General features: G+C 38.2%; 1 protein-coding gene across 2 annotated transcripts in view; it reads right to left on the bottom strand.

The window, feature by feature from the left end:
• Positions 1–1118: 1118 nt before the first annotated feature.
• TJP1 (tight junction protein 1) overlaps positions 1119–26885 on the bottom strand; it is a 174028-nt gene continuing 148261 nt past the window's right edge. Inside the window, exons 9-29 of one of the 2 annotated variants that reach the window (XM_026052854.1) lie at positions 25667–25803; positions 23967–24072; positions 23568–23718; positions 22732–22840; positions 21921–22140; positions 21328–21512; positions 21094–21189; positions 20066–20148; positions 18421–18631; positions 17635–17735; positions 16524–16877; positions 15856–16104; positions 14199–15095; positions 13781–13875; positions 12979–13203; positions 10081–10131; positions 9114–9286; positions 7869–8310; positions 6290–6507; positions 5720–5863; positions 1119–2484 (exon numbers count right to left, since the gene is read on the bottom strand). In XM_026052854.1, coding sequence (XP_025908639.1) covers positions 2390–2484; positions 5720–5863; positions 6290–6507; positions 7869–8310; positions 9114–9286; positions 10081–10131; positions 12979–13203; positions 13781–13875; positions 14199–15095; positions 15856–16104; positions 16524–16877; positions 17635–17735; positions 18421–18631; positions 20066–20148; positions 21094–21189; positions 21328–21512; positions 21921–22140; positions 22732–22840; positions 23568–23718; positions 23967–24072; positions 25667–25803 — 4342 coding nt within the window. In that variant the 3' untranslated portion in view covers positions 1119–2389. The remainder of the gene's footprint in view (positions 2485–5719; positions 5864–6289; positions 6508–7868; positions 8311–9113; positions 9287–10080; positions 10132–12978; positions 13204–13780; positions 13876–14198; positions 15096–15855; positions 16105–16523; positions 16878–17634; positions 17736–18420; positions 18632–20065; positions 20149–21093; positions 21190–21327; positions 21513–21920; positions 22141–22731; positions 22841–23567; positions 23719–23966; positions 24073–25666; positions 25804–26885) is intronic. The other variant, XM_026052844.1, reaches the window with a different exon arrangement.

Below are 26885 nucleotides of genomic sequence, written 5' to 3'. Positions count from 1 at the left end.
TCCTTGCTATGTATTCAAATATATAGCTAAAACAAATAAAAAAGCTACACTGAGATGAAGAGGTTACTTTCTTTCAAGTTCCCTATCTGCTCTTAGAGTTCAGGTAAACCATCAGAAGCACAGGTGGTAATACTGGTGAATGCATCTTCCAGGATAAGTCATGTCTGAGGCAAAACTCTCATTAGCTCATCACTAAAAGCATAGACCAGGGTCGTGCACTGCTTTTCGGCAATATTTAACACTCCTTTCTATAACAGATTAAATACTACATTACAAAATAAAATTAGCTTACTGGCTCATCAGGGAGCATTCCAAACACTCCTGATAATGTGATTCTAATGTAACTCTAAAATTTTATAGCTACACTATATGTATCTGGWCATGACAGAGTACTACCGAAGTATCTGTCAGACTGGGAATAATATGGCATCTAGCATCAACATAGTCCTTCAAGGGACAAGATTCCTACTTACACTGACCTTTTCCAATGGATCCATTGCACACTTACACTCTCCACTGGTTTCCAAGAAAAAACAAAAATTACACAATTGCAGACCAATAAAATAAATAAATAATAATAAAAAGCTTTGAATGCTGCTTTATGCCCCAGAACTGTTTTAAAGCCCTGCATCTGTTCCATGAGATACAGGGATAATGGTAAAYTGTATGTGTCGCTGTTTCACTGTTTGCATGAAYATGGAGGGCATCATGGGTCTGGGATCACAGCACATTCCTGAASACAGACACTGTCTAGATCCAAACTGGAGTTCTTCATTTCAGGAATCCTGACAGGGACTGTTCTGCTCAGCTCCACAAGGTGCTCTGGAAGAACGCATGGCAGAACCCAGCTAGGCCACTACCTACATACACAGGAAATCAAAATTGATTTGACAAGTTATCACATAAATGCATTTCAGAAACAATAAGGTACTGGAATCTCCTTTATTATTTTAAAAACAGTTTTATTCTGTATATTTAGAAATGTGTAATTTTAATAACTGCAAAGAAAAAAAAATCAGCCACACCTGAATAGCTAAACTCATTAACAGAATGCAGTGATGTATTATCTAAACAGTAGTAGTGCCGATGTGCCATAATAAATTGTCTATTAGTAAAAAAATACATTTCAGGGCACATATTACAGCATCCTTATCACAAATTACAGTAGGGATACTTTTCAAGAATTTAATCAAAGTAGAGAATTACGAGTTATATTATTTAAATGCAGCACTTAAAAATGTAACAAGTTTGTGCATTTTAAAAAGTGTCCTTGTTCATTTAATGTAGAAATGCTGCTTTATTGCTGCAGATGTCAAAGTTCAAGGCTCAAAAGGTATGAGAATACAAAGATATCCTTAAGAAACTTTGTTTGTTTTTATATATATTTATATATATAAAAAGGTAAAGCTTATAAAAGTTAATTTACAAACCAAGAACAAAAGTGGTATGCACGCATTATATACAAGCAGTCTAACATCTATAAATTTTCAAATGCATAGCAGAAAACATACCATCATTTTCTTCTGTTTCTCTTCTGGTTGATCAACACAAACAGTACTTGTTCTCTAAACCGAATTCACAATTTTTCCCCCTCCCCTTTCCCCAATCTCTCATGATATATTATCTAGGTAAGCACAAAAGCCATACAAACTTAATACAGAGATCTATGAGAGCTAAGACTATTAAAAACATGAGGGTAAGGCATCCCTGCTGGTTAATAGGTCTGTAATAATGTGGTTAATTTACAAATCCACAGAGGCAACTGAACCATAGTCATCTCACATGCTTTTCCCCACCCAACCTCATTCATGACAATGCTTCCGTATACAAGTAGATGTGTTTGCATCAGCCTCTCAGCAGAGGAAAACATCTAAACTGTGCTAGCCAGAGCTGATTGCCATTTCATTGAACATGTACACCAAAAGTCATTTAAAAACTAGAGACCAAAACGTAGTCTTGTGCATTACAAAACACAGTAGTAAAAAGGCAGGCCAAATTCTGTGTTTTCACCAGTGAAGTATGAACTAATTCAATACCTCTGTATATAATCCCATTGGTACTTGCAATCTTTTTAACAATGAAATACTAGCAGTGTGCTTAAAAAAAAAAGAAAAAAGGAAAAAAGGAAAAAAAACAGAAAACAACCAACAAACCAAAGCACACAGAACCTGCAAGAACCCTACCTTGTTCCCACTGTACACTCCCTGTTGGTGGCATGTATTGTGACCATGGTTCAAAGAGTGTACTTTAACTGTTAGTTAAAGCAAGATGCTTAAACACTAAGATCCATTATCACTTATAGAACAGTTAATACTTGATAGAGTGGTTCAGTTTATATGTAAGGTCCATCTCAGTTTCACATTATTTACTCAGTCAACTAGCTTAATATTTAGAAGTGGTCAATTAGGACTGAGACACAGTTTGCTCCAACAAGATAGTTTGGATCCCCGGGAAGAGACTTGTTCTGCCAGGTTTTGGGGTCACCTGTGGGAGGAAAACACAATGCTGGTGTTTAGTATCCGCTGTCAAACAGAGCACATCTTGAAACAACCAAGTTTTTGGACAGGACCTCTTAAATTCTAAATTATCTTTTTTTAAARAACATTATTTTCATATAATCTAGAACATAGTTGTTTAAAAAAGTTGTTGCAGAATTAGCAAGTATAAATTGTTATACTCTGCAGCACCAACACAGTGCTTTCCATAAAAATATTAACAATAGATCAGGCACTCACCAGCTCTTCAAAAGAAGGACAAAACATTAAGACATTTACAAGCTATTCTGGGTAGGCTGCTTTTGAAGGTTTTTAAATGATTTAGAAGACAGATGAGTCAATCTGAAGTTATGTTGTAAAAAGGCATTTTCACATACAGAAAAGTTCTACTCTGTACTATGAAAGTTAGCATASAGAAGATGGAAATTGTTATTTCACATCTACACTCTGGGCATTAGTGCAAAGGCCTGACAAAATCATTAGTTTTGGAACAGAGATTCTAGTCTGYTGGGCTAGACTGAGCACTTCAATAGCAGATCTCATCCACTCTGGATCAAGGTTCCTATCTAACTTTCTGTTAGAAGGGACAAGCAATCAGGTGCCACTTCCTCAGACAAAAGTTACATTCCCATCTGCATGCTCAACTGTTGCCTATGGCTTCCATTTGGAGTATTCATTTGCCCATCTTAAAATAAATGACTAAATCACTAAACACTGCTACTATAAAAAGAGTACATCACGTTGTTATGGCGTAACAGTRAAAAATGTGCTGAAATCCTTTAATGCCTTCCAGATAAATGGTGTTACAGATCAGCCAAAGATRATCTGTCTTGGGAAACATACAACATGGCAGAGCACCCACTCCTACAGCCTGCAAACACCCCAGGCCTCTCCGTATTAAACGAGACGGATGTAAACTCCATATAGTTTTCTGGAACTCATGAGAACAAAATGAAATACAGAATGCACGGAGTGATGACAACGTCCGATGTAGGGACAAAAAGTAGAAATGGCCTGTGTTTAGTATAGAGAATGCAAGCACGTTTACTACAGTCACGTAAACCTAATTTCAATTAAGCAGCTAAGTAATATTGGAATATTATCCATTTTTGTAGATGTAAGAACTTCAATGAAGACTGAATGCATTAGTTGGGAGGGTAGAATAGGGGTTTAGGAGGASAAGGCCCTTATTGTGCATAAGAGACACTACAGTAGGTATTTTCCCACCCTTTCGYCCTAAATAAATAGGCTGAGGATTAGATCGCAGCCAGTGCAACCTCTGACCATTGAGGACATTTCTCCCTTGATTATACAGAAAGGCTTTGAGAAAATCACCACCTACTATTTGATTCTAATGTACTATAATAGGTGTGTCCATTAAAGACAACTTTTTTCCCCAGTTGATCTTAACACCAGAATCACTGAAGAGATTGAGGGGGCTTAGCAGTACAGTATGTCGGCAGCAGGCTTAAATGTAGCAGAAAGGGTGTTAGTAAGTGCAAATGAATGTCATTTTAAGGACAGAACATGAAGACGTTTAGGAAAAGATGAGGCAGAGCAGGACAGTAAAGACGGTAAAAAGTAGAATTCTACAAGCTGTTAATATAAAGCCATCTGAAAAATCAGAGTCCCATAAGCAACTAATTTAAAAAGAGAGAAAACAATTATTTATTTAAGACACAGTATGGTCTACTTACATATCATAAGACAGAATTGCCTAATTTTAAAGTTTGTCTCAAAAGAGCAATGTTATGATATACATCCCATTTCAGATTAACAGAATGTGGTGTTATATTTACAATACATARAGTGTAACTGTTTAAATATACACGCTCTTGCTCTCTCACCCACTCAGGCACCGCACACACACCACTTTGGATAGGGAGAAAAAGGTCTCAGAAACTTCAGGTATTGTTTAGAAGATTAGAATCCTCCCCCTTCACTTCAAGTAAGTTCATGAACAGGTGTTAGAGTTACAAAATAAGTGCTGTCTCATCTTTGTACATAGTTGCAATAGCTCTCAGGACCCTATGGTTTTTGTGTCACTGTTCTAACACTGTCACGTATATACACATTTGTTAAATAGATGCATGCAACACATGCATAGAATAGCTTATAAAACCAACAAAGTTATTGCCATTAATACCTCTAGGTTATTGAATCCCCATCAAGGAGATTGATGCTTTACTCTTTCARAGCATCAGCGCTTTGGTGTTGACGGTGATAGATACATTAGTGACAGAAGATATGCATACATGGTGGCTTAAATGCTGTATACAGAAGTACATTTTTCAGTCATCATTTAGATCATATGTACACATTAATGGTATAAATTTTTCACCATAATTTTTGAAGGTAGCTGAATAAAACCTTAAGACTTTTTCCCCGAATGTGCAAACATTCCTTTGGATATTTCTGTAACTTCACAGCTATTTCATGAAATTGCTTGAAACTTGCCCAGGATCTCTAACTTAGGCTCATCATTGACAATCTTGGCCAATACATTTTTCCCCTGTTCCCAGAAAGACACAGTGAGGTAAGAATGGACAGATAAATAAAACTGCAATCTAGTTGCATCTTTTACTATCAASCCAAAATTTCTGGGCAAAGGCGGTAGAGGAAAAAATAGGCAGAAGCAAGCAAGAAAAGTCTTGTGGAAAATCCAGCTACATTAGGATAAACTGTAATTTTTTTTTTTTTAACTAAACACTATAGTTTTCTTAAATGATCCAATTGTTAGCATCAACTTGCACACATGGAAACAGTTAACAAGTGTTAAATCATGATTTATGAGCATGCAGATTGTTAAGATTTGCCAGAGTCCTATATGGTTAATTAAGCAACAGACAAACAACAGTTATGTTACAAAGGCCAATCAGAGGTACATAATCATTTCCTCTCAAGTTTTAGTGCGACTATCATTTCAAGTGTATTCAGCTGTAGCAGTCCTCAAGAAAGGAGAAAATAGAAAAATACGGTAATATTTAATAGACTACTGATAAAGATATTACTCTGTTTTTCTGCTGTCAGTCATGGTTTTAGCTATGAATTTGCACCATGATTAAATGTAAGAAAAGACATTTGTAATGAAAGTGAAATGGGAGAGTTTGACACAAATACAATGATTGAGTCTTTATATTACACAGCATCACCTTTAGCCAAATGAACTTAAATTATTCGATAGCACCCAAAAGCCCCAAAAGGACAGAGGGAGGACAGCATACCCGACGAGGAGTCGGAGGATTTTAGAGCAAAAGACCAACCATCAGGGGTCATAGACGCACAGTGTGGCAGGCGCAGCTCCACTGGCTTCAGGAATTTTAGTCCATGGGGCCCACACATTACCAAGGGGCTAAGCAGTGTTTCACCTACGGTTAACAGAAAGAAAAAAAAGTTACCTATTCTTCCTGAAACAGGTTCAGATTATTCCAATCTTATCTTCGTTAGAGCCAAAAAGCATTTTGAAATGCTGATATAAATTTGAGACTTACCCGGATATTTGATTCAAGTCGAATTAGTTTTTAATGATATTTTACATATATTATATTTCTTTTGGTCCTAATGCCTAGAAAATTATCCCTGAAACTAGTTTCAATGTTTCTTAGAGAAACAACCACCACAAAAAACACAACCAAAAAATACCCTTTCATTTTGCTTGCAATTTTCAGTATTGAGCAGAATACCATTTCCTTTCTACTATTCATTTGTGAGATGTGGAAAAGACCACATTTTCCTCTAAACATAAATGGCAGTATMGCTAAATAATATAGTTAAGCTACAGCAGCAGCTCTTACCTTTCTCCTTGTCCAAAGGTGGAAGTATACTGTTATCTCTGCAGACTTTGAAATATATTTCCTGCTCTATTCCCTCTGGGATGGCTCCTTGTGGTATAATAATACTAACTCCAGTCTCAATGGAGCTCAGTACACCACCATTGCTGTTAAATACACCTCTTGCTGTGGCTACAACAGTGTGGCCATCTTCCTCCTCTTCATCCTCGAGCGCTGAAGGGCTGAATGCAAGACAGAGATTAAAGTCTAGCAGTCTTACCAGTATTTTCTTTGTGAAAAGTCAATGACATACTGAAATGTAACTTGTTTTGTCGGTGCATGCTGTACAGTAGGCTAGCACCAATTCAAGGAATTCTTAATATATTTGGCATTCAGTTGCTCAAATCATTCAAGTTCTACCTTGAAAAGGGATCATTTTCACTTGCACCTCCCACACACATACTTGCACCATCTCCAAAAAACAAAATATAAAGCTTTGAAAGTTTATAGGAGCTTATCTTTTCAGTGAGCATGTCTGGGGCTCCAGCTACACACTTCTGCTTACTAAGTCTAGACATGTTAGCGACCTGAAGGCTTTCATTTTTCCTCCAAAGACTATGTTGCGACGTTACTACCAAAGCAGTAATAACTTGTATGCAAGCTGCACTGAATCTTCTCTCTCAACTTTAAAGGAAGAAACCATTCAGTTGAATTTTAAGAAACATGTGGAAAATCAAACTCTTAATTTTTATTCCAAGACACTATGATACAGCTAAGGAGAAATAAACCAACAAATGGCTAATTTGATTAGATTTCAGATCAGTTTCAAAAGTAGATATCATGAAGAAACCAATAATTTCAAGTTATAATTTCTAGTAGCCTGCAACTACTACACAGGACTAAAACATTCCTCATCTGTTTCGAGCAAAGAGGATTCATCTTGTGCTATATTCCTGCATCACTGAGGGAACAAGCAGGATTCCAAGCCTAGTTCATACATTATGACTATCTCGGCACCACAAAGAATACTGAAACACTATTTTGCAAACAGTAAGAATCAAAACAAGTCATAAAAGAGTCTAAAACCACACTGGTTACTGTTGAAATATCTTAATTTTGATTGCACAAGAACACTAGGTAAATGCAAGGTTAGTCTTAAGGTTAACTGCTTGGTGTCATACTTTTGAAATGTCTCCCACGCAAGTGAACTGAGAATTGTCTCTAAGAACAATTAATATAATCTGGTGCAACCACTATAATTAGATATTATCTACATCTTCTGGAGACAAATAAAAAGGACCATGATTTACATCTACCTGGATAAGTATGAAAAATAAGAATCACACCAGTTTTTAAAAGATAAATCAGATACGAGGTCGTACAGGGATACATGGCAGTAAAGACTCCCATCTTAGATACCTATCCAGCTGCTCTTTGTCAGAATTTTAGAATCACAGCAGAAATCTTTCAAGTATCTTGGCTTATGGGCCGACATCAACAAAAGTCAGAAGCAGAGTAATGAAGAAATTGGTGGTTTCATTGATGAGATATTTCAAAGATGTACTAACGGAAGCAAAACAAGGCCATGTGCCACGGTGCTTACCTTACAGGAATGGCTTTAGGCACAGCATTAACATTATTTGGTTGATATTTAGGCTTGTCCGCCTGTACAGTGAAGGTGTCCATTCCACTGTCAAACTCGGGAGGCTGGGACGAGCCGTGTGCTTTCAAAATCGGTTGAGGAGAGTTTGGAGATTTTGATGGCAACTCTGGTTTATGTTGAGCTTCATTTGGCAAGAGATTATGGTTGAATTTGGGGCTTTCAAATTTGCGCTCAAACGGCCTGGCAGCGCTCGTGTACGGTTTGGTTGTGAAGCGGTTGTAAGAGGGAGTGACCGTTTTCTGAATCTGCTCAGTTCCATTAACGGGGCCTTTGTCAGGGAAGCTTTTCTGAGGGTAAAAAGTGGACTGCACGGTATCCTCTCTAGAGGATCTGAAAACTGCTGGTTTATTCTGAGGTGGAGGAGGCTCCGACACAGAGTTAACTGCAATGCAAATAAACATAACCAAAAACGGTCAATAGCCATCAGAATTTTCCAGTCTCATCAAGAATACATTTTATTCAGTCTTTAATTTCCCAGATAATTATATAATCATCTACCTTCCTATTACACCTCATCCACTCTGGTAAATTATCTGTATTGTTACATTTATGTTAGATACAACAGTATAACCTTTTTAATTATGCAGTTAGTTTGCACCATGGTAAAAACAGAATATAAATACTAACATGCACTTACATATACACCTGTAAACTACAATTGAACAAGACATCCCTTCTAAGGATATTATGATCAGAGCTATTTTTCTTYTATTTTTAGAAACCTATGAACTATTACCTATGCCTAGTGAAGTCTAGTCCAACAGCACACGGAGATTCATCTTTAAATACTGGAAATCTTATTCTATCATTGCTGACATCTCTAACCATGGAACAGTTATGATGACTAACATCTGGAAGTCACAGGTGCAAAAAGGATCACCAAATCAGTTCACAAGAGTCAACTTGAACATAGCCAAAAGTGCTCAAACAATACTTTTAATTGTAGTGAACTATGCAGTTTTATCAAAAGTTCATGAGTCTAAGTTTATATATTTAAAAGCCTTAACAGATGACAATTCTGCTGCGATCCCTACATTCTTCCATTTCCTTTAATATAGGTAGAAATTCTGCAGTAACTCAAGACATCTGTGCCACTTCCGAACAGCCCTGTAAATTGCATAAACACAAGTTCAAGTACAAATTCAAGTACAACACATGAGAGAGGTCAACTTTCAGACTGCTCACCCTCAGAAAGTGCAGGCTTGTGATGTGCTGGGAGAGACAGCACAGGGCTATTAATTGACTGAGGCTGCGTGTACTGTACTGAAGAAGCAGGAGGAGGAGTTGTAACTTGGGGGACTGAGTCGTAACGCTTTTCACCAGGCCTATCCATTGATTCAACATCACTTGTCTTCCCCCTGGAGAAATAAATAAATAAATAAATAAATTTGACCAGTTTTCTTGGGATTTTGAGTTCTTGCCTTCACCGTATTTTTTTTCTTCTACGATCATTTGCTTTCCATCTCTTCTTATAAACATCAAAACACATGTTCTTTAATAACCTGTTCTAAATATAAAAACATTCATCAATAAGCACAATAGATTTCAAGACAACATTGAATCTTGAAAAAGATTAGTATCACAAACCAAAGATGGCAAACAAAAGGCAGATGACATTTTAGGTGTATTTTTGTAATTACCTAAAAAATCTTAATTTTTCAATTTCACTTGAGATATTTTTGGTAARAAAACCTTTCTCTAATTTAGCAGATCTCCAAAAGTAAAATTTGGAGATGGAGGATTTGGGGACTGGGTGTGGGGGAAGCAAGGAGTTTAAAAGCCTAACTAGCCAAGAACGAGGGAAACGAGCTCCACTAGGGTAGCTTTTCTAAATACACCCAGTATTTGAACAATGCCATCTTAATTAGAAATGCAATCAGCTTAAGCTTCACTAGCTTTATGTGCATAACGTAGACATTTTTTAAAATCTTGTTTTCAAAATATTTCTTGATGATATATTAGAGATATTTCTCCAAAAGAGCTTCTTTTGGAAAGTGATTGATTTTGCAAGTACCTGTCATTTTGGAATGCAGCATATTGCACTTACTTTCAGAATTCATGATTTTAAAATTTTAGGTGCACATAATGCCTGTGATGAAATAKAACAGTTAGAGGACACCTTAAAACATCCTCACATCAACAGCAGTCTTACCCCTTGATGTTCCTTTTCAAGTAGTCATAGCTAGTGTAAGAGCCAAGTAATCTAGGTGATGGCAAAGCAAACAGCAATAGAAGAATGAAAGAAAAATAGTCATTCTATCTTGAGCATGTTATTTCTTCATACTTTTTATGTTAATCCTAGCACTTCTCATACTCTAACAAAAACATTACCTTGAACAGCGACGTGTCTTATGAGGCCTTTTCTGTACAATGATCCCTCACTATAATATGAGGCTGTCAGTAAATCAGGYGTTGGCCAGTATGTCAAACGGATAGTTATATAAAGCAACAAAAACATAGCACTACCTTTACTCTTTAGCTATTTGATATATTAAAAAGAAATAGATCTAAGAAATCCCAAATCCTAACAGAATCTCCTTTATTTATGGTCCCATTCATGCTAATCTTAATCTTCAGTCTTTTAACATGCTTAGGATGATGTAGTGTTCACACTGCAGATCACATACTGAGGGTAGAACTGTAATAAATATTTCTGTAACACTACCAACTCATCCAAAAACATGTACAGTTTTCTATACTGAGCATAATATTGTTTCTTTTGTACTACTCATTTGTGAGATGCAAGATGACCACATTCTTCTCTAAACATATATTTAGAGAAGATTCTTCTTATTCTACCACTAAATACATAGCACACACCTTTCAGTCCCAATCACAAATCCACAATCCATCCGAACTACCACTATGAGATCACTAAAGTAGCTCTCTTTCTACTCTAACAGAAGACACCTGGAGAAGATACTGAAGTACCTTTACAGATATGTGCTTTGTGGTGCTCATAACCAGTCACACAAAGGATAAAGCTATTAAATCTACTTCTGTAATGCACTTTGATTGCAAATTTCATCAGACTATTCTCAAAATTCAGTGATCTACTACAAACTTCACTAATTAGTGCATAATCCATTCCAAAGATAATTTACTCCATAGCACAGACCATTTTTTACATAATTTAAAATCAGCGTTGAAGAGCTTAATATTTAAAACTAAAAAATGGTAGCTACTATTCATGAATAAATAAAATCTGCCCCTGTACTCAAAATACAGATTATGCAGGAAGATGTTGCGTAATTCACRGTTCCTACACCATCACCTCAACTTAGCTCTGCATCTATTTTTGGAAGAGTGCATTAACAGAGCAGTTATTACCACACAAATACACTGGAAAGAAGATAAATGATAAGCAAGTGCCAGTAAGAACAGAAAGCTGGCCATAAGGAACTGCAAAATGGGCTTTCTCTGGTTGCAGCTGTGTTGTATTTCAAAGCAAGTCATCTGCAGTGTGCTTCTCCAGTGAGTAGCTTTGTAATTTCTTTACATTTTCACCATTAACCTCTCAGTCTTTATTCCTYTGCACTTGACTACCTTTGAGTTGGTGTTATGGTTTCCCATATCTGTCCATTTCTGATGAAACCTCATGAAGAAATGCAACCCATATACTGCATTCCCAGATATATATATTGCAAGCCCAAATATTTTGTCTTCTGACCTATGAAACTGCGTTAGTCTTGAGCACAAGAGTATTTTACTTCTTTGTGACACTTCTGTGTGACCCCCTGTAGATATAAACCTTGAAGTCATTCTCTAACTCGCAACACACAAAACTAGAACAGAGAAGCCAAAGAACGTGTTACAGCCGACAGGAGCACTACGTGCAAGCAGAGAAGAATTATTCTCAAACAGGAGTTATGYTCATGTTTTTCAGTATTCTTGGCAGCATCGTAGAAGGTAAGTGTATAATGAAATCTTACAATAATCTACTTGAGCTTAARAATCTTTGCAATTACCACTGAACATTTACAAATTCCACTTAAAGCTTTATATTTACTACAGCAATTCAGCTGTCTAAGACTGCAAATTGTCTATCTACTGGGATTGTTGCATTGACAGGTAGAGAAACCAGTCCCAAAACTACTGCAATGCATAATTCCTCCCAAGACATTGGTTTTTGTCTTTAAAAGGCCCCTTGCTAGGACATCTAGAGAGCAAGATAGATAGATTCTATTTTTTCTGTCAAGATACAGGGCCMATAAAGGAAGAAAATCATCATCAATGGAGGATCACAACTGCTCACAGATTACTAGACACATCTAATTCCTTCCCTAACATATAAATGATAACAACTAAAATGGGAAATATCCTTCAGATAAGCACTGGAATATGGTGAGCTGTATGAAAAAGCTTGAAAATACATTCCAAAAACTAAAAGAAACATCAGTCAATCACCTGACTATTTCACTGCAAAGACTTCAGCTCCATTTAGTTTGCCAGTTTTTCAACTAGATTAGAATAGTCCAGACATGAAGAGCAACCCAACTCTTCAAGAGACCTGAATTTTGGACTGCTTGCAGCAAGATGAGATAGTTTTCCACAGCTAAATCATGCTGCTGTGACCCAAATGTAGAACACCTGCAAATTATTTACATAACTGTGGAGAGTATTGACACAAAACCTCCAGAGACAGGTGATTCTTTACCTATGCCAGCATTTAAGCTTCCACACAATTTCTGTATCAGTGTTCCAAACCTAGAAGTAAAACAAGGGAAGCAAGTGTTTCCATCATCAGTTAACTTCGAGCTTCAGTGACATCCCCCGTAAGTCCTGTCTTCTAGTTGCAAACAGAGCTAGTTTGTAGAAGTCTCTCTGCAGAATAAATTAATGCAGAATTTAAATGAACAGAAACCTCTGCTTTGAAAGATGGTTTAGTCACTGATAGTGAGTTATATTAAGAAAACACCTTCTGTTACGYACTGCAAAAATGAAAGTAGTAAGTTCTGGAAACTCTTGGAAAAAAATTTCATGTATGAGCTTCACTTTTTCTAATTTATATCAAAACAAAAACAAACTAAAGACCATCAATATAACTTACTTAGCGTAACTAGTAAAGTTCAGCTGATTTTGAGAATGTATTGGTTTAGTGGGCTCAGAGTGATGGCTGGCAGGGACCTGCACAGATGGCTTATTCTCAAAGCTTCTGCGATCGAAGTACGAGAGCTGCTTGCGATAGTACTCCTCATCTTCCTCAGGATCGTAGTGATTTGAACGCACTATGTCTTCCGGGGGCTTTGCTTGAGGTCTCTGTGGTTCTGGGGCCCTACTCAGGGAAAACAACATATCGTTACCTTGTACAATTTAAAATCTTAAGTTATAGGAAAAAGTATGGTTTATAACCTAATAACAAAGCAACTGAAATAAGAATCACGTCATTTTATACATATGCATTACTGCTGCCTCTGAAATGTGACATACTAATATCCACTGACTTGTAGTAAATGATATGTAGTAACATATGATGAGAAAAAACTGCACGCACTATCCTTTTAACTCTTCAAATGAATTAACTATGATGTGGTAACATGAAGGGAAAAGAAATCCTTATTTCCCTCCTACTATATCTATTCTTCAAGTATGGAAATTAAAAAGACATTATTTCTCTCACACTTCTGTCTTTTCTAAATTAATCATTTTCTTAAAAATGCTGGGAACATAGGATGCCACCCAGGAGAATCATCACGTCCTTGTCAATCACCTTTGCAACCTTGTTACTGACACAGAAATTGTACTGATACACTCTACAGTCTGCAGCTTCAGGTTGGAACCAGTAAGAAGTCTGGTGTTTACAATCTAATCCCATATTAGAAGCTCAAGTTAACTATCAGCTGTGTATCTACCTGTAAGTTGTTTTGTCATGTTCATACTGGCTTTGAGAAGTTGGTTTTGGAGCACTCACAGCTGGGAGCGTAGGTTTAGGTGCTAGTTCTGGAGGCTGTAAAGAGAAGCACAGCATATTTTTTACSATTCTAATATTCAGAAAAATAGAGAAGCATTTCTTTAAGGTAAGAGATAAAGGCTCTGCAGAAAAAGACTAGTTTWAAAAAAAAATCCTATCTCCCTACACCCACAGGGAGGGTTTAGCACAGCAAAATAACCATAGTGAAAGCTTTCAGTTTCTGCTTTTAAAGCACAGCACAATCAGGTTGCTAAGGCAGCATTCCACAGCAGCAGGTTTCTCTCCTAGACAACATTTTACTACTAATGTTGTAATAACTTCATTAACAAGAGCAAGGAGTGAAAGCTTAAATGACTTACCTTGACAGCAGATGTATCATTTGGATCCTTCATTTTTTCCAAAGATGGTGATCTCCTTCTTTCAAATATCTTAACTCTACTTCGCACAGACTGTGGTTTCATGGCTGGATCTTCTTCTTCCTCTGTTAGAGATGGTGGTGTAGGCAGTGGCTTACTGTTAGAAGGCAAAACCTCTGGTTTGGTTTGTGATGATGGTGGAGGAGGAAGAGAAATACCTGAAGTAGTATGAGAGGGCTCAAATTGTCCAGCTTTAGCGTTATAAGCTTGGGGAGGACCTTGTTCATAGCCCCTCATATGTGGATCAAAGTACTGCTTCGATTCAGGAGATCGAGATATGGCTGAAGGGTATGGCTGAGCTTCTGGCTTATATCTACCATGCGTATCATAGCCTGAAGGGTGTTGATCTTCATATCGCACTTGTGGTAAGCTGAAATTCTTAGGGGCATGCTCATAGCGAGGTCTCCCATCAAAACTCATCGGAGGTGGCTCCTCAAAACGAGGTTGTGCAGGGTAATAGCTCCGTTCCGTGCTCTCCTCTGTGTTCTGTCTGGAGTCAAGATCCCGAGGAGGTTGGTTGTCATAAGCTGTTCTTGGTTGGTAGGGCTGCTTTTCATCGTAATATGACCAGTGCTCCTCATAAGGAGGAACGCGGTCATCGTAATGAAGGCGAGGGTCGTAACCACGAGAAAACTGATCTACATAGTTTGTAGAATCATATCTATATGTTGACTGCTCATACTCCCTGCTTGGTTGCTTCTCTGCGTACTGAGCCTGAGATTCATACATCAGATTTGGGTCTCTTTCTTGTCTCTGTCCTGGGTGATTAATAGTTGGCTGTTTCAAGACGTAGCTTTGTCTGGATGCTTCTTCACTAACGTAMGGATCCTTTCGGTATACCTGTTTAAAAAAGGCAATATGTTTTTCATTTGAAATGAAGAGCAACTGCAGCCAGCTGTCATATTAAAGCAAATTTAAGTTTTAAATATTGGCCTTAATTTTGTTTAGAATCAGGATCATGATGCAGTTGTTTGCAATCACAGGAAGCTGAACTTGGTGATTCAAGAAATTCCTTCGAGTCCTATATTCAAGAGAAAATATAATCGAAAGAGAAAGGCAAAAAATAACATTTACTGATCTTGGCTGTCTTGGGGGTTGATTTGAAGGAAGGAGAGAGGGGGAACAGCATTGATTGGTTTATATATTAACATCAACTCCAGCACAGCTAGGAGGCATTTAAGGTCACCCTATATATTGGATTTATCTTCATGATCAACCACTTCTCACACAAATTAAAGCGCACAGACATATCTAAAAAAATAAAGTCATTTAGGGGAAAGAACAAATTTTTCACAAAGCCTCATGAATAAACAGCAGAAAGCTAAAAAAGTGACACACAAAGTAAAATCAAAACACAGAAGGCAGCCTTTTCATTTCAAATATTTTTTTCTTTAGAAGAACTGAAAAACACAGTTTGAAGCCATGCACGCAAAATGTTAGCTAATGCTTAGCGATTTGGATGCTTTGCTTGCTGTAAACTGCATGATCTCTTAGCGGGGAAAAAAAATAAAAGGATTCTCCAGCCAGGGGCAAACCAAAAGGGATCATGTGCCAGCTTGATGTACAGCAGGAAGGCAGCGCAACAGTGCAGCACAGGTACCTTTGCTGGGTCTATGTGCGGCGATAAGGATGATGGCTCTTGATCTCTGAGCACTATATGAGCTCCCTCAGTACTTGATGTTCTTGAGGGGCCCGCTTGTGGTTGGTAAGAGTTGTAAGGAGCAGGGGGAGGCTCCTCCAGTCTGACATTAGTTAGGTTTACAGAATTTACTGCAGAAGTTGATGAGGTTGCAGGGTTTGATTCAGGCGACGGGGAAAGGTAAGGGACTGCAGGTGAGGCTTCTGCTTTCTGTGAAGTGTTTAAAATATTTTAAATATGCTGCTACTGAATAACCACCTGACTTTGATTCATATCAATAATACTTTGAATGATGTTTTGATCAACTAATCAGCTACACATAGAATGAGGTGTACTGCAAATACCATGCACTAACACTTCCAGAAATTCATTATGGCAAACATGAAAAGAGCAGAACATTTGAACAAACAGCAGAATGGGACTTCAATCCCCCTTCTGTCATAATAAGTCACTGACATAGGAGAAGCTGATTCCCCACTTCACTGCAATGTGTTACTTACCAATGTGTTGGGAGATTCCGGTACATACTTACACCAAAAGTAAGCGGAACAAACACAAGTTACTTGCTCAAGAGAACTGGCAACCTGAAGTAAATGTATAATGGTCAGTGTATAAAAGTATTTTCTTACCGCCTGRGAAGCAGCTGTTTTAAATCCTGAAGAATCTATTCTGAGATTTGGCTGTGGTTGAGCTTGAGATGCATAAGGAGGGTAGGTTTGAGCTTCATGATGCATTCCAGAGGAATCCTCTCTGACAGGCTCAGAGGAACGGGTAATAGCTGATTCAGGAGGAGTCCCAACCTCATCATTCAGAGTTTCATCCAGTTCCTGATCAGTATAAGCACCTCCTTCTGTATCTGTGTCTTCATAATCAGATGTATGCCTACTGTCTGTACTGTACATAGAATATTCACTACCAGGAGCTGAGAGGTAAGAAAGGCGGTCATCATGTAAGTCAAGGTCATCACTTGTAGCACCATCTGCCTGCGTTGAGGAAAATTGAAGTGTAAATGTTTACTGAAATAACTTCTCAAGGAACATTCTTTTTCTTACAGTGTAAAACTATGAAGTACTTATTTTTATAGAATGAAAAAGTTTCAATGGTTTTCTGATTCACGGTAGCAAGTCTGGTATTCAAAACTTAATTGCTGTTATTCAAAGTCTAGCAGTACAACTGCACTAAAAATTGGACAATTTTGAACACAATGCARGAAGGAAATAAGGCTACAGTTGTTGAAAGCTTCTGTCCAGAAGCCTCTTCTGTAATCTAGTTCTTCAAATCATTTTACTAAGGGGTCTGATACGTGTCAGTGCAAGGTAGGAGAGAGTTGATAGATAGAGGCATCTGGAAAAGTTACCGTTTTGCTAACTTTTTGGTAACTACCTTTAAAATACACACTGGAATAAGCAATTTGAAGATAGGTGAAAAACTGAAAGGAGTTCTGTTCGAGTAGAAATAGTCAGTCCAAATATCCAGAAACATAGAGCACTAATGGAATCACCCTTGGCTAACTTGCAKTTGCCCTTCCTTTTAATGTTAGTTTCACGAGAGGAGAAATCAATTGTGCACAGCATAACATGATGCTCAGGAAGGCAAAAAAAATTCAAGCAAGTGGGAAAAAAACAATAATTTGACAAGCCTGATCTGAAACACTGGCGTGGGAGGGGGCAACACACACACACAAATTTTATCACTACGGTTTTGTCACGTCTCCCCAAACATAGTTATTATACTGCTTACCTTTCCTTCCGAAACCCACACCAGTTGGTTCTGCTGTTGTTGAATGGCTTCTTTGAGAGCTCCATACCAGCCTTCATTCATTGAATTCAAGTTAATGGTAGCTAGAAGTATAAAAGGTTAGTTTGAGTTAGGATTTTGGCAGAATTTGGGGAAGGATTTGTATCACTGAAATACTGTAGTACTGAAAGTACTCTGAAATGTGAAGCTAAGGTCTTATGTGTTTTGGGCCGTTTTGCTGGATAAAAACAACCTAGTTAAATTTTGAATAAAATGAGACTTAATCTGTTTAAACAACTGTTTAAAAAGTCATTTTGTTATTCTAGATCTCTTCATGCTTATGCAGTTGTGTTTAAATCAAGCACCTACCAATGACCTACTGAACAACTGGAGCCTGAACAAGTCAGCACCTGCTCGACCTCAGGTGGTCCAAGTGCAGGGAACACATTTGATGAACAAGACAGAAGCCAGACGAAGTGCATACAGAGCAACTAATGCACGTTAGCACTTCTAACAATAGAAGTGCTTTAATAAACTTAAGCTTATTATTTCAGTATTGTAGTTTTCAAAGCTTGAATAGCTTACAAAAAAGGGAAATACTAACACCCAGCACTAAGAGCAGCTGTAAATAGCAATTAGTTTATAGCAATTGCATACAGAAACCACTGTTGAAATCAGCAAGGAAGGCAGATATTCTAAACCCATTTCCCTCATTCATCCCAGTTATATCACTATTTCTTTCAAATGACTTTCAAATTTCTTTCACACTATTTCTTTCAAATGACTTACTCGTAAAGAGGTGATGATTATTTTTGCGTAGCTTGTGAGCTCTTTCATAAAGCTTTCGGGCACTTTTTCGTGATTCTGGGCACAACCTCATTCTCATGGTCTTTACACCCTGCTTAGAATCAGGGTTCAAGAACACTACAATGGGATACCACTGGGCATAATTCAGACGGTCCACTGCATTTGGAGTGACATCTAATAAAGCATGTTTGTCCTGTTATAACAAAATACAGAGACAAAAAAAAGAAAAAAAAGGAGTGAGGCTTTCAAATTCTACAACATATATTAAAAAAATCACCTCTGCATATTTGTTTTGTGTTATCTTTACTGAATCCATTGTTTTAAGCTCTTTTCCCCTTTGAATAAAGGCAAAGCAATTCCAATACCAGGCTACACGGGTACACAAACTTTAGGATTGTTTAGAATTGCAGGATTGACTGCCTAACTTAGAGATTTCTAGTGTTTAGCTCCTTGTAAAGCAAGTCTTAAGCACGCAGAAAGTGCAAGAGGGCATTAAAGTTTTTTGCTAACAGGAAGAAACAAACGATTTTAAGTCAAGAATCAAGACCTAGTCCACACCTCCATCCAAGAAATCAATTTTCTGAATGTAAGCACTTGGCCAACTTTCATCCTCTAAGATTTCGCTTACACACACACGCCCCACATAGCTGTCCTACTCTGCTGCTGGAATAGGTTTTCTCTGTTGCAGGATTTCAGAAAGTTTTAAAGTAGGAAAAGKAGAGTAGAGACTCATGAACTAATATCAGGAGGGTTCCAGGATATTAATGAAAGTAGATTGAAGGAAGAAGTTAGACCAAAAGACAGACCCTTTGCCCCATTCTTCCCACAAAAAGCTGCTGTCAAATTACTACCTTATAAATTAGTTGGAGATGGGGGTGTGTGCAAAGGTGGGATTCAAATAAAGCATCGAATCCTAGCTGCAATGTCACGTATTAGCTTTATATGAAAAAGGAAGCTGCTTAAAACAGCATTAATGACGAGGAAGAAAAACTCCTAGAAAAAGCCTAGAAGCACTTCCAGCACACAGAGATAATAAAAAGGTGGAAAAGAAACCAGGGAGCAAGAGTGTAGAGCCACAAAGGGTCCAAGAGCCTATAACACAACACAGCATAATGCAGAGATACAAGAGCTTCCTTGCCCTAATGTTCCACCMTACTTGAAAGGTTTGCATAAACTCTTGGCCTTTCTGCCTCCCTATCCTTTTTTATTTTTAATCAAAGATTCTGCAGAAAATTCAACAGAGTTTTCCAGTTTGCAGAACTTTGTACAGTCTGCCAGAACATCAACCATTATGCAAGGCATTTGTGAGCAAGTCTGAAGTCTCTTTCAACTTACAGAGATAACACAAGTTCATAAGAAAGTAACCTGGGGATTCTAAGTGGCATGTTTCTTTACAAAGCTCATATTTAAAAAWATATATATAATCTTTTAAATCACTTGCATAAAAACAGTACTTTATCTCACTGCTTAAATTAGGCCAAAGTGAAGTATTTTTAAAGCAAAATCACTAATGTGATTTACATCTCAAATAAAAACACTGAACTTAACTAATATTGGTTCAAATCTATTCTAGCTCACTTTTAAAATTTGTGGTGGTATGCTAGAAGTACAGTGATAAGAAACTTACCCTATCAATAATCTGTTTTATAGTGTGAAGACGAATAATGCCAGAACTACGTTGGTCAGTACCAGCATCTCTTGGTTCACTTTCTAGTAAGAAAGACACAATAAAAAAACTGTAGTAAATTTACAATATATTACACATCCCTTCATTAAGATAAAACAAATAATTTCCTAGCTCAGAATATCCATTAGATTTGAAAATACATCTCTAAACTAAAAATACAGAAATTAAAATATCACCTCTGATTTGGCCATAAAAGTCACAAGTATTTACCCTGGCCAAATCATTCAGAAATAACATACTAAAAATTTACTGATTTCCAATGAAGCTTGAGGAGGTTACAGAACTGATTTTTTTTTTTTTTTGTATTCAGAAAATATCAATCAACTACTGAAACAGCTGACATTCACAGATTCACAGAATATTTAAGGTTGGAAGGGACCTCTACAGATCATCTAGTCCAACCTTCCTGCTCAAGCAGGCACACCTAGAGCATGTGGCACAGGGTGGCATCCAGGCGGGTTTTGAAGACCTCCAGAGTAGGAGAGACCTCCCTGGGCAGCCTGTTCCACTGCTCTGTCACCCTAACAGTAAAGAAGTTGCTCCTCACCTGGAGACGGAACTTCTTGTGYTTCAGCTTGTGGCCATTACCCCTCGTCCTATCGCTGGCCACCAGTGAGAACAGCYTGTCCCCTTCCTCCCTGCATTCTCCCTTCCTGAACTTATACATATTWATCATATCCCCTCTGAGCCGTCTCTTCTCCAGAGAAAACAGGCCCAGCTCACTCAGCCTCTCTTCATACGAGAGATGTTCCATTCCCTTAATCATCCTGGTTGCCCTTCTCTGGACCCTCTCCAGAAGCTCCACGTCCTTCCTATACCGGGGTGCCCAGAACTGAACACAGTACTCCAATTCAATGTGGCTTGTCAAAGTCTTGTTAAAAGATTAATGGTTAAAGTAACAACATAAAAAGAATCTAACTTAAAAAAAGTCTATTTTACAAGGACAAAAAATTGGACCTGACACTTACTTGCAATTTGAAAAATATCTGGCTCTTCTCTAGCAAGTTTCTCCCGTGCAACATCAGCTATTGGACCAAAAATCGTTACAGGTCTGAGAAATCCAGCTAGAATTAACAGAAAAAAAGAGATTAAAGCATAATCACTTAAAGTAAGTGCAAGAAACTCTTAAATAACCAACTTAAAGAAAGCAAATCCCACATCTCTGTCAACCTGCTACAATGATACTAAGAACAAAGGCATACCTTCCCGAAGAACAACCCTTTCATAGGCAGGAAACTTGGTCTGGACAGGCTGGGCAGAAAGGTCCTCTCTGCTTTTCCGAAGGTTTCTTTTGGAGCTGCGCAGACCCCGGAACCTCCAGAAGTCTGCTCGATCTCCCCCGGCCGTCTTCGGGAGTGTGTACTGCACGCTAGCCAGCTGCTCAGCTCTGCAGAACAACACATCCCAAACCAGTCAGCTTGCTAAAGCAATGCCTGACTAGCAAGCTCACTACTATAACAACCTGACCCTCTGAAGCAAGTTTTCCTTGCTTCTATATTAGAGATTAAGAAGGTTGAACTACTTAGGCTAATGCCATCTTCTGAAGGCTTTGTCTAGRTGAATCCTCTCTCAGACTGAGGAAAATTCTACGCTAGTTTTGTGTGGACTATAAAGAGTTTAAAGCAGATCTGTATGATGCAAATACATTTTGTTTTAGGTTTCAATTTTGTTTATTAAAATGTCAGAAAACTGAGTGAACTAAAGTGCCCTGCAGATCAGGTATATCATTACACAAATACAGAATTTATAAGAGTACTTAAAAAATGGCTCTTTGAAAATTGCTTTAAAATCGTGCCTGTTTTTGTTCGGTATGATGCCTCTCTCGACTTCCTTGTGGTTCTTGCCAATTCGAATGGCCAGCCAGGAACCCAGTTTGCCATTGTACAGCGTGTCCACCACGCGGAAGACTTCACCCTTGTTGAAGCTCAGTCCATACGGAGATTCCTTTTCATATTCAAAATGAGTTCGGATATAGAAAGAATCTCCTACGTCAGACTCAACAATGCGACGGTAAACTGAAAGAGAATGAAACCCCAGGACATGTTGTGTTCTGCAAGTTCAGCTTATGTGCTAAGGCTCATATGAATTACTCAAAGCACTGCCTCATCTGGATTCTCCTTGTTTAAAACACAAGGAATTATTTTAACAAGTCTTAACATCCCAGAGCTTCTCTATTTTAAGCAGCCAAACTACTAACATTAAACAATGCAAAGAAATTGTCCTTTTTCTGACAAAACTGTGGTGCTTTAATTCAGTTCCCCTGAAGGAAAACATACCRAGAAAGTTTTTGCACATGTATGTACATGTGCATCAGCATAAAGCTGCATCTCCACTTATTTTCAAGTGCAGAACTATGGTAAGCCCTTTCTTATCTCCCCTCCATGCTTTCCAAACATTTATTACCAATACTTTTGTCAGATACTATTTATTTTTTATTACTACCACATCAATTCTCTACTCCATTTGAAACAGTAACCCATCTCAAATCTAAAGAAAAAAAGTTAAGGTAACAATCGTACCCAGGCCAAAAGACCCTCCATATTAGTCATACTTTTTAATCTGGTTCCAAAGCAGCCCCACTTGCTCCTAAAATACAAGATAATTACCATCTTTTTTCTTCTGCGCCAAAATGGTTACTTCTTCCCCTTTTGGAAGGTCAAGCAAAAAAAGGACAGCTTCCTCTCTGATGATATTTGTGAAGTCTACGTTGTTTACCTGGTATCAATCAAGTAATCAGTTTGATTTAGCATACATCATAATAGACACACAACTATACACTGCAAGATATGAATTAGCTTATCGTTAAGGCTGTTTATTCAATTTAACAAACACACACTAAAAGTGTGCATTCAAGATGCTTCTGCATCTCTAAATAGACATAACCTAGTCCTAGATAAAAGTACAGTTTCTAGAATATTAGGTATCATTCATTTTGTGTTCTTTAGATTGGGATTATGGAGCATCCAGAAACACCAGTCAAGCCAAGCATTACATGGTTTTGGTTGCCACATATGCAGTATTCCAAACATATGGAGTAGACCAAAGATACACCACATGACTTTTCCAGTAAATTAGTACTTGTCTTTGGTCTAATATTTGGTCACTAACCATAGCCTGACCACCAGGTTGGATGACAATTATTATATGCATTCATTAAACATTTTTAAAAGTAATTCTAAAGTCTCTAGAGATTTGGTTTATACTCCTCAGTTGTTTTCTACAGAAAGTTAGTAAGATACCTGCAGCAGAAAAAAACCTAATCAACTAGGCTGAAGTTGTTTTGTTTTGGGGTTTTTTTTAATAAATATCTAAATTTAACTGTATTTACCTATTAACTGTATTACCTAAAAATAATACAAACTATAAACAGCAATGTATTTGATACTACCAACACACACTTTGATAGGTTACAATCTTTGTACTGTTAACAATTTTGACATACCCTGAGAATCTGATCTCCTTCCTCTAATCCTTCTTTGGCTGCAGGGCTGTCCTCCAGCACGCCAGCTACAAATATGCCAACGTCATTGCCACCAGCGAGTCGCAAGCCCACGCTATCTCCTTTTTTGAATTTTACCAGCTTCATGCTTGGCCTAGAGATTCGGGAAATAATCCATCAGAAGCAAAACAGCATAAAATATGCTAGTAAATTTGAGATTCTAGAAATAAGCCAAGTAGTAATTTGCCTATTGCTTCAATCAGAGCTTATTACAGTAAGCATACCAATAATGGCAGATTGACTGCAGCTGTTAACAGACTCATAGGAGCCTTAATCATCACCTTGGACAAAAGCTTGGCTCTCAAGAACCAAGCAAGAGAGTCAGACTGTGAGTTACATTACCGAAGCATTCCATCCTCATGGGTTGAATTGGGTAAAGGACCATCAGATGGACTGACTGGTAAATCCACGTCTGGCTGTCCTCCTTGTGCATACACTGGCTTTGGCTCTGTTAAAATACCAAAGTTTTGAGGTGTCTACTTGGTCTTTTAAAGGTAAGAAAGCAAAGCATTAACATCCTAATGCCTTCTTCATTAGCCCTTACTGAATGGCTACCCACTCGCATTTAATTAAAAATTACGTATTAACAGCTTAGAACAGAAGAGACTTGTCATTTAAAACAGGAATGTTCCTGGTCTAGTTACCACTGTAGCAAAAACCCCAGTATTTCCTTAATGCCTCAGTGTATTGAGTATTCTATATACTGTAAAACTGCAAGGACTATAAACCCTCAAGCCCATTCTAAACCCTTCTCTCCCATCTTCTCACCTCAATGTGCCTGTTGCTACTTGCTTATTTTCCACTGCCTCTCTCCCCACAAGCATTCTTTAATTATTGAAACGAAACTAACCCGAACTCTAGAAGCAATGCTCCATTTAATCTACCTGGCTGACTTTAGTGCTTAATGTTGTCTTGTGCAAGTTCTTCCTGCCAAGAAGAACTTACTAGGACTCTGCTGGCATCTATGGGAAGAAACTACCTCCTTTTGCCTCGTAGCTTTGGCTAACAGAGACTTTTATCTGCCAGGCTGTTGTCCGTGTAACAACAATTTACACATCTGCTTTTTCCAGCTACCCTACTGCCTTGTGTCAAATTTGAGCTCATTTGAATGGACCAGTTTGGGACTGGATGGCAGTTTTATTACCTTCTATAATGGGGCCTGCCCTTACGGCCCCACCTCCCTGCACGCCGCTGATCCCTTCCTAGCCAAAGCTCGGAGCACTCTCCCTCCACTCTTCCTTGACACAATCAATCCCACCTAACTACATTCCCATTAGTCCTTGAAAGATCCTCATTTCCTTGCAGCTTTCTGTATTGCTATTAAAGGATAAACTCTTTATTACACCTCTTTCAGTCTATGCATGTAAGAACTCTTCCAGACTACACATCATATAAAGCYAATCTCATCTGTAAAGACAAATTTGAATAGCATCTTTATTTTTTGGCTTGGCTTACCTCTTTCTCCAGAGATCTCCTTCCATCCAAGCTCTTCAGCTCCTTTCTGAGCTACTGAATCCTTCACATATAGTCTTGTTGCTAATCCCTTAAGTTTTTAATTATTTTCAAGCTTGAAAATGATTCTTGTCTTTCTACCCTGCCTTGCCAGAGCAACTACCTTTAAACTTGCACAGTTTCTCTTCATCTGCTTCCGAATTCTCCAAAGGTCTATTCTTTAAACCCTAAGAAACCTAAAAGCTGCTCAGACCAGTGTCTGGTCTAGCCTTTTCCCTCACTGTTCTGCAACTGGCTTTCATCTGTTGTCACTTAGCTTATACATTGCCTTAGGACAAAAAGAAGAATCCCTCTATTTTCTTTTTATTATTAATTGCAGCACTTTCTATAATGGCTTCTTCATCCATGACTGCAGTTACAACAACACTGCACTACAATAACAAAGCAGTTCAGAAGCATTTTAGAAAGCACTGTTCCCAAAGACAATTCCTAACAGGCTGAAGTAACTATAGCTTTATCTGTTTTAAGATTTTCTAAGAAATCTTCCATAGCTATGCAATGGTGTCCATCTTCACTGGTAATGTTTTTACCTGGAAGTGGTGGAGTTTGCTTTTCAGTTCTTTCAACTGCCACCTCTTCCACAGTTTTGGAAGCATCTTCTGCATTCTTCACAGGTGTGGAGACAGCTCCTGGTTTAGTTGTTCTCTCATCTTCTCTGCTTCGAAGGCTGTATTAGGGGAAAAAAAAAAAAAAGAAAAATCCACTCTGCATATAGAATTATGATAATCACATGCTAGCAGGACCAAAGAACAAAGAGTTGTCACTCAAATACCTACTACTTAGTATCGAGTCACTAAGTCCTGAATCCACAGCTGCTGCCGCTTATTGCATTTACAAGTGGAAAAACAGGTGCATTTCCCATACATTATTTCAGCAAAGAACTGGTCTGCTCTTAAGTCTTTCCTATACAAGTTTAGGGCAAAATCTAATCAAAGGAGTCCATAAACTCCCTCAAAGCCGCCCCTGCGAGGAGAGGAGATGGGCAGCGGCTCTCAGCAGGGCGGGCAGGGGCGGGCGGCGCTGCCGGGCGCCGCCAGGGGGCGCCGCGGCGCAGGCCGCGCTCCCAGCTGCGCCTAACAGGACCYGGTCGCGCTTAGGGATAGACACACACATATAGACCTAAGAATTACACCTTTAAATTCGCCTGTGAATTTGATAAAATGCTAAAATCCAGCAAAATCAAAAACCAGCACTGACTTTTCTTTCTGCTRCTTGACTTGTGTAAGGATGTTGCTGTTCCTCTCTCAGATCTTCAGTATATGTTGATTTGTCCACAAAATAGAGTGCATAAGGTCAAGCAGTAATTTTATTTTCTGTACTAGGCTGAGATATGACTGCACTTTTCATAGAGAAAAATGTTACTATCTCATTGAAGAGACAGACACATTTAGTTTTTTTTAAAAGCACAGCACATACTTCACAAACCAAAATAAATTCTATAACACTACAGATTGCAATTAGCAATAATTGGGTATAAAGGAAAAATTACTAATATCTTGTAGTAAATTTCCCTTGGAGCCCCCTCTACCTTAACAGGAGCCTTACTCCCTGGCAGGCAGGGCTACCGGGGTAGTACACAGGGTAACAGACCTTCCACGTTTGCTCTCCATGTCATTTGAGAACACTGTAATTCTATGTGCCTCGTGTACCTGCATATAACCAAGCCCCAGGAACACAAAAGGGAAAAACCAGCTGACACAAACAAAACAAGAACATGGTACTGGGCGTGCAGCACACGGGAGGCAGCCG

This window comes from Nothoprocta perdicaria, unplaced genomic scaffold, assembly GCF_003342845.1.
Source record: "Nothoprocta perdicaria isolate Ctin4 unplaced genomic scaffold, notPer1 scaffold_113, whole genome shotgun sequence".
NCBI classification, from domain to species: Eukaryota; Metazoa; Chordata; class Aves; order Tinamiformes; family Tinamidae; genus Nothoprocta; species Nothoprocta perdicaria.
This window is presented reverse-complemented; position numbering and strand designations above follow the sequence as displayed.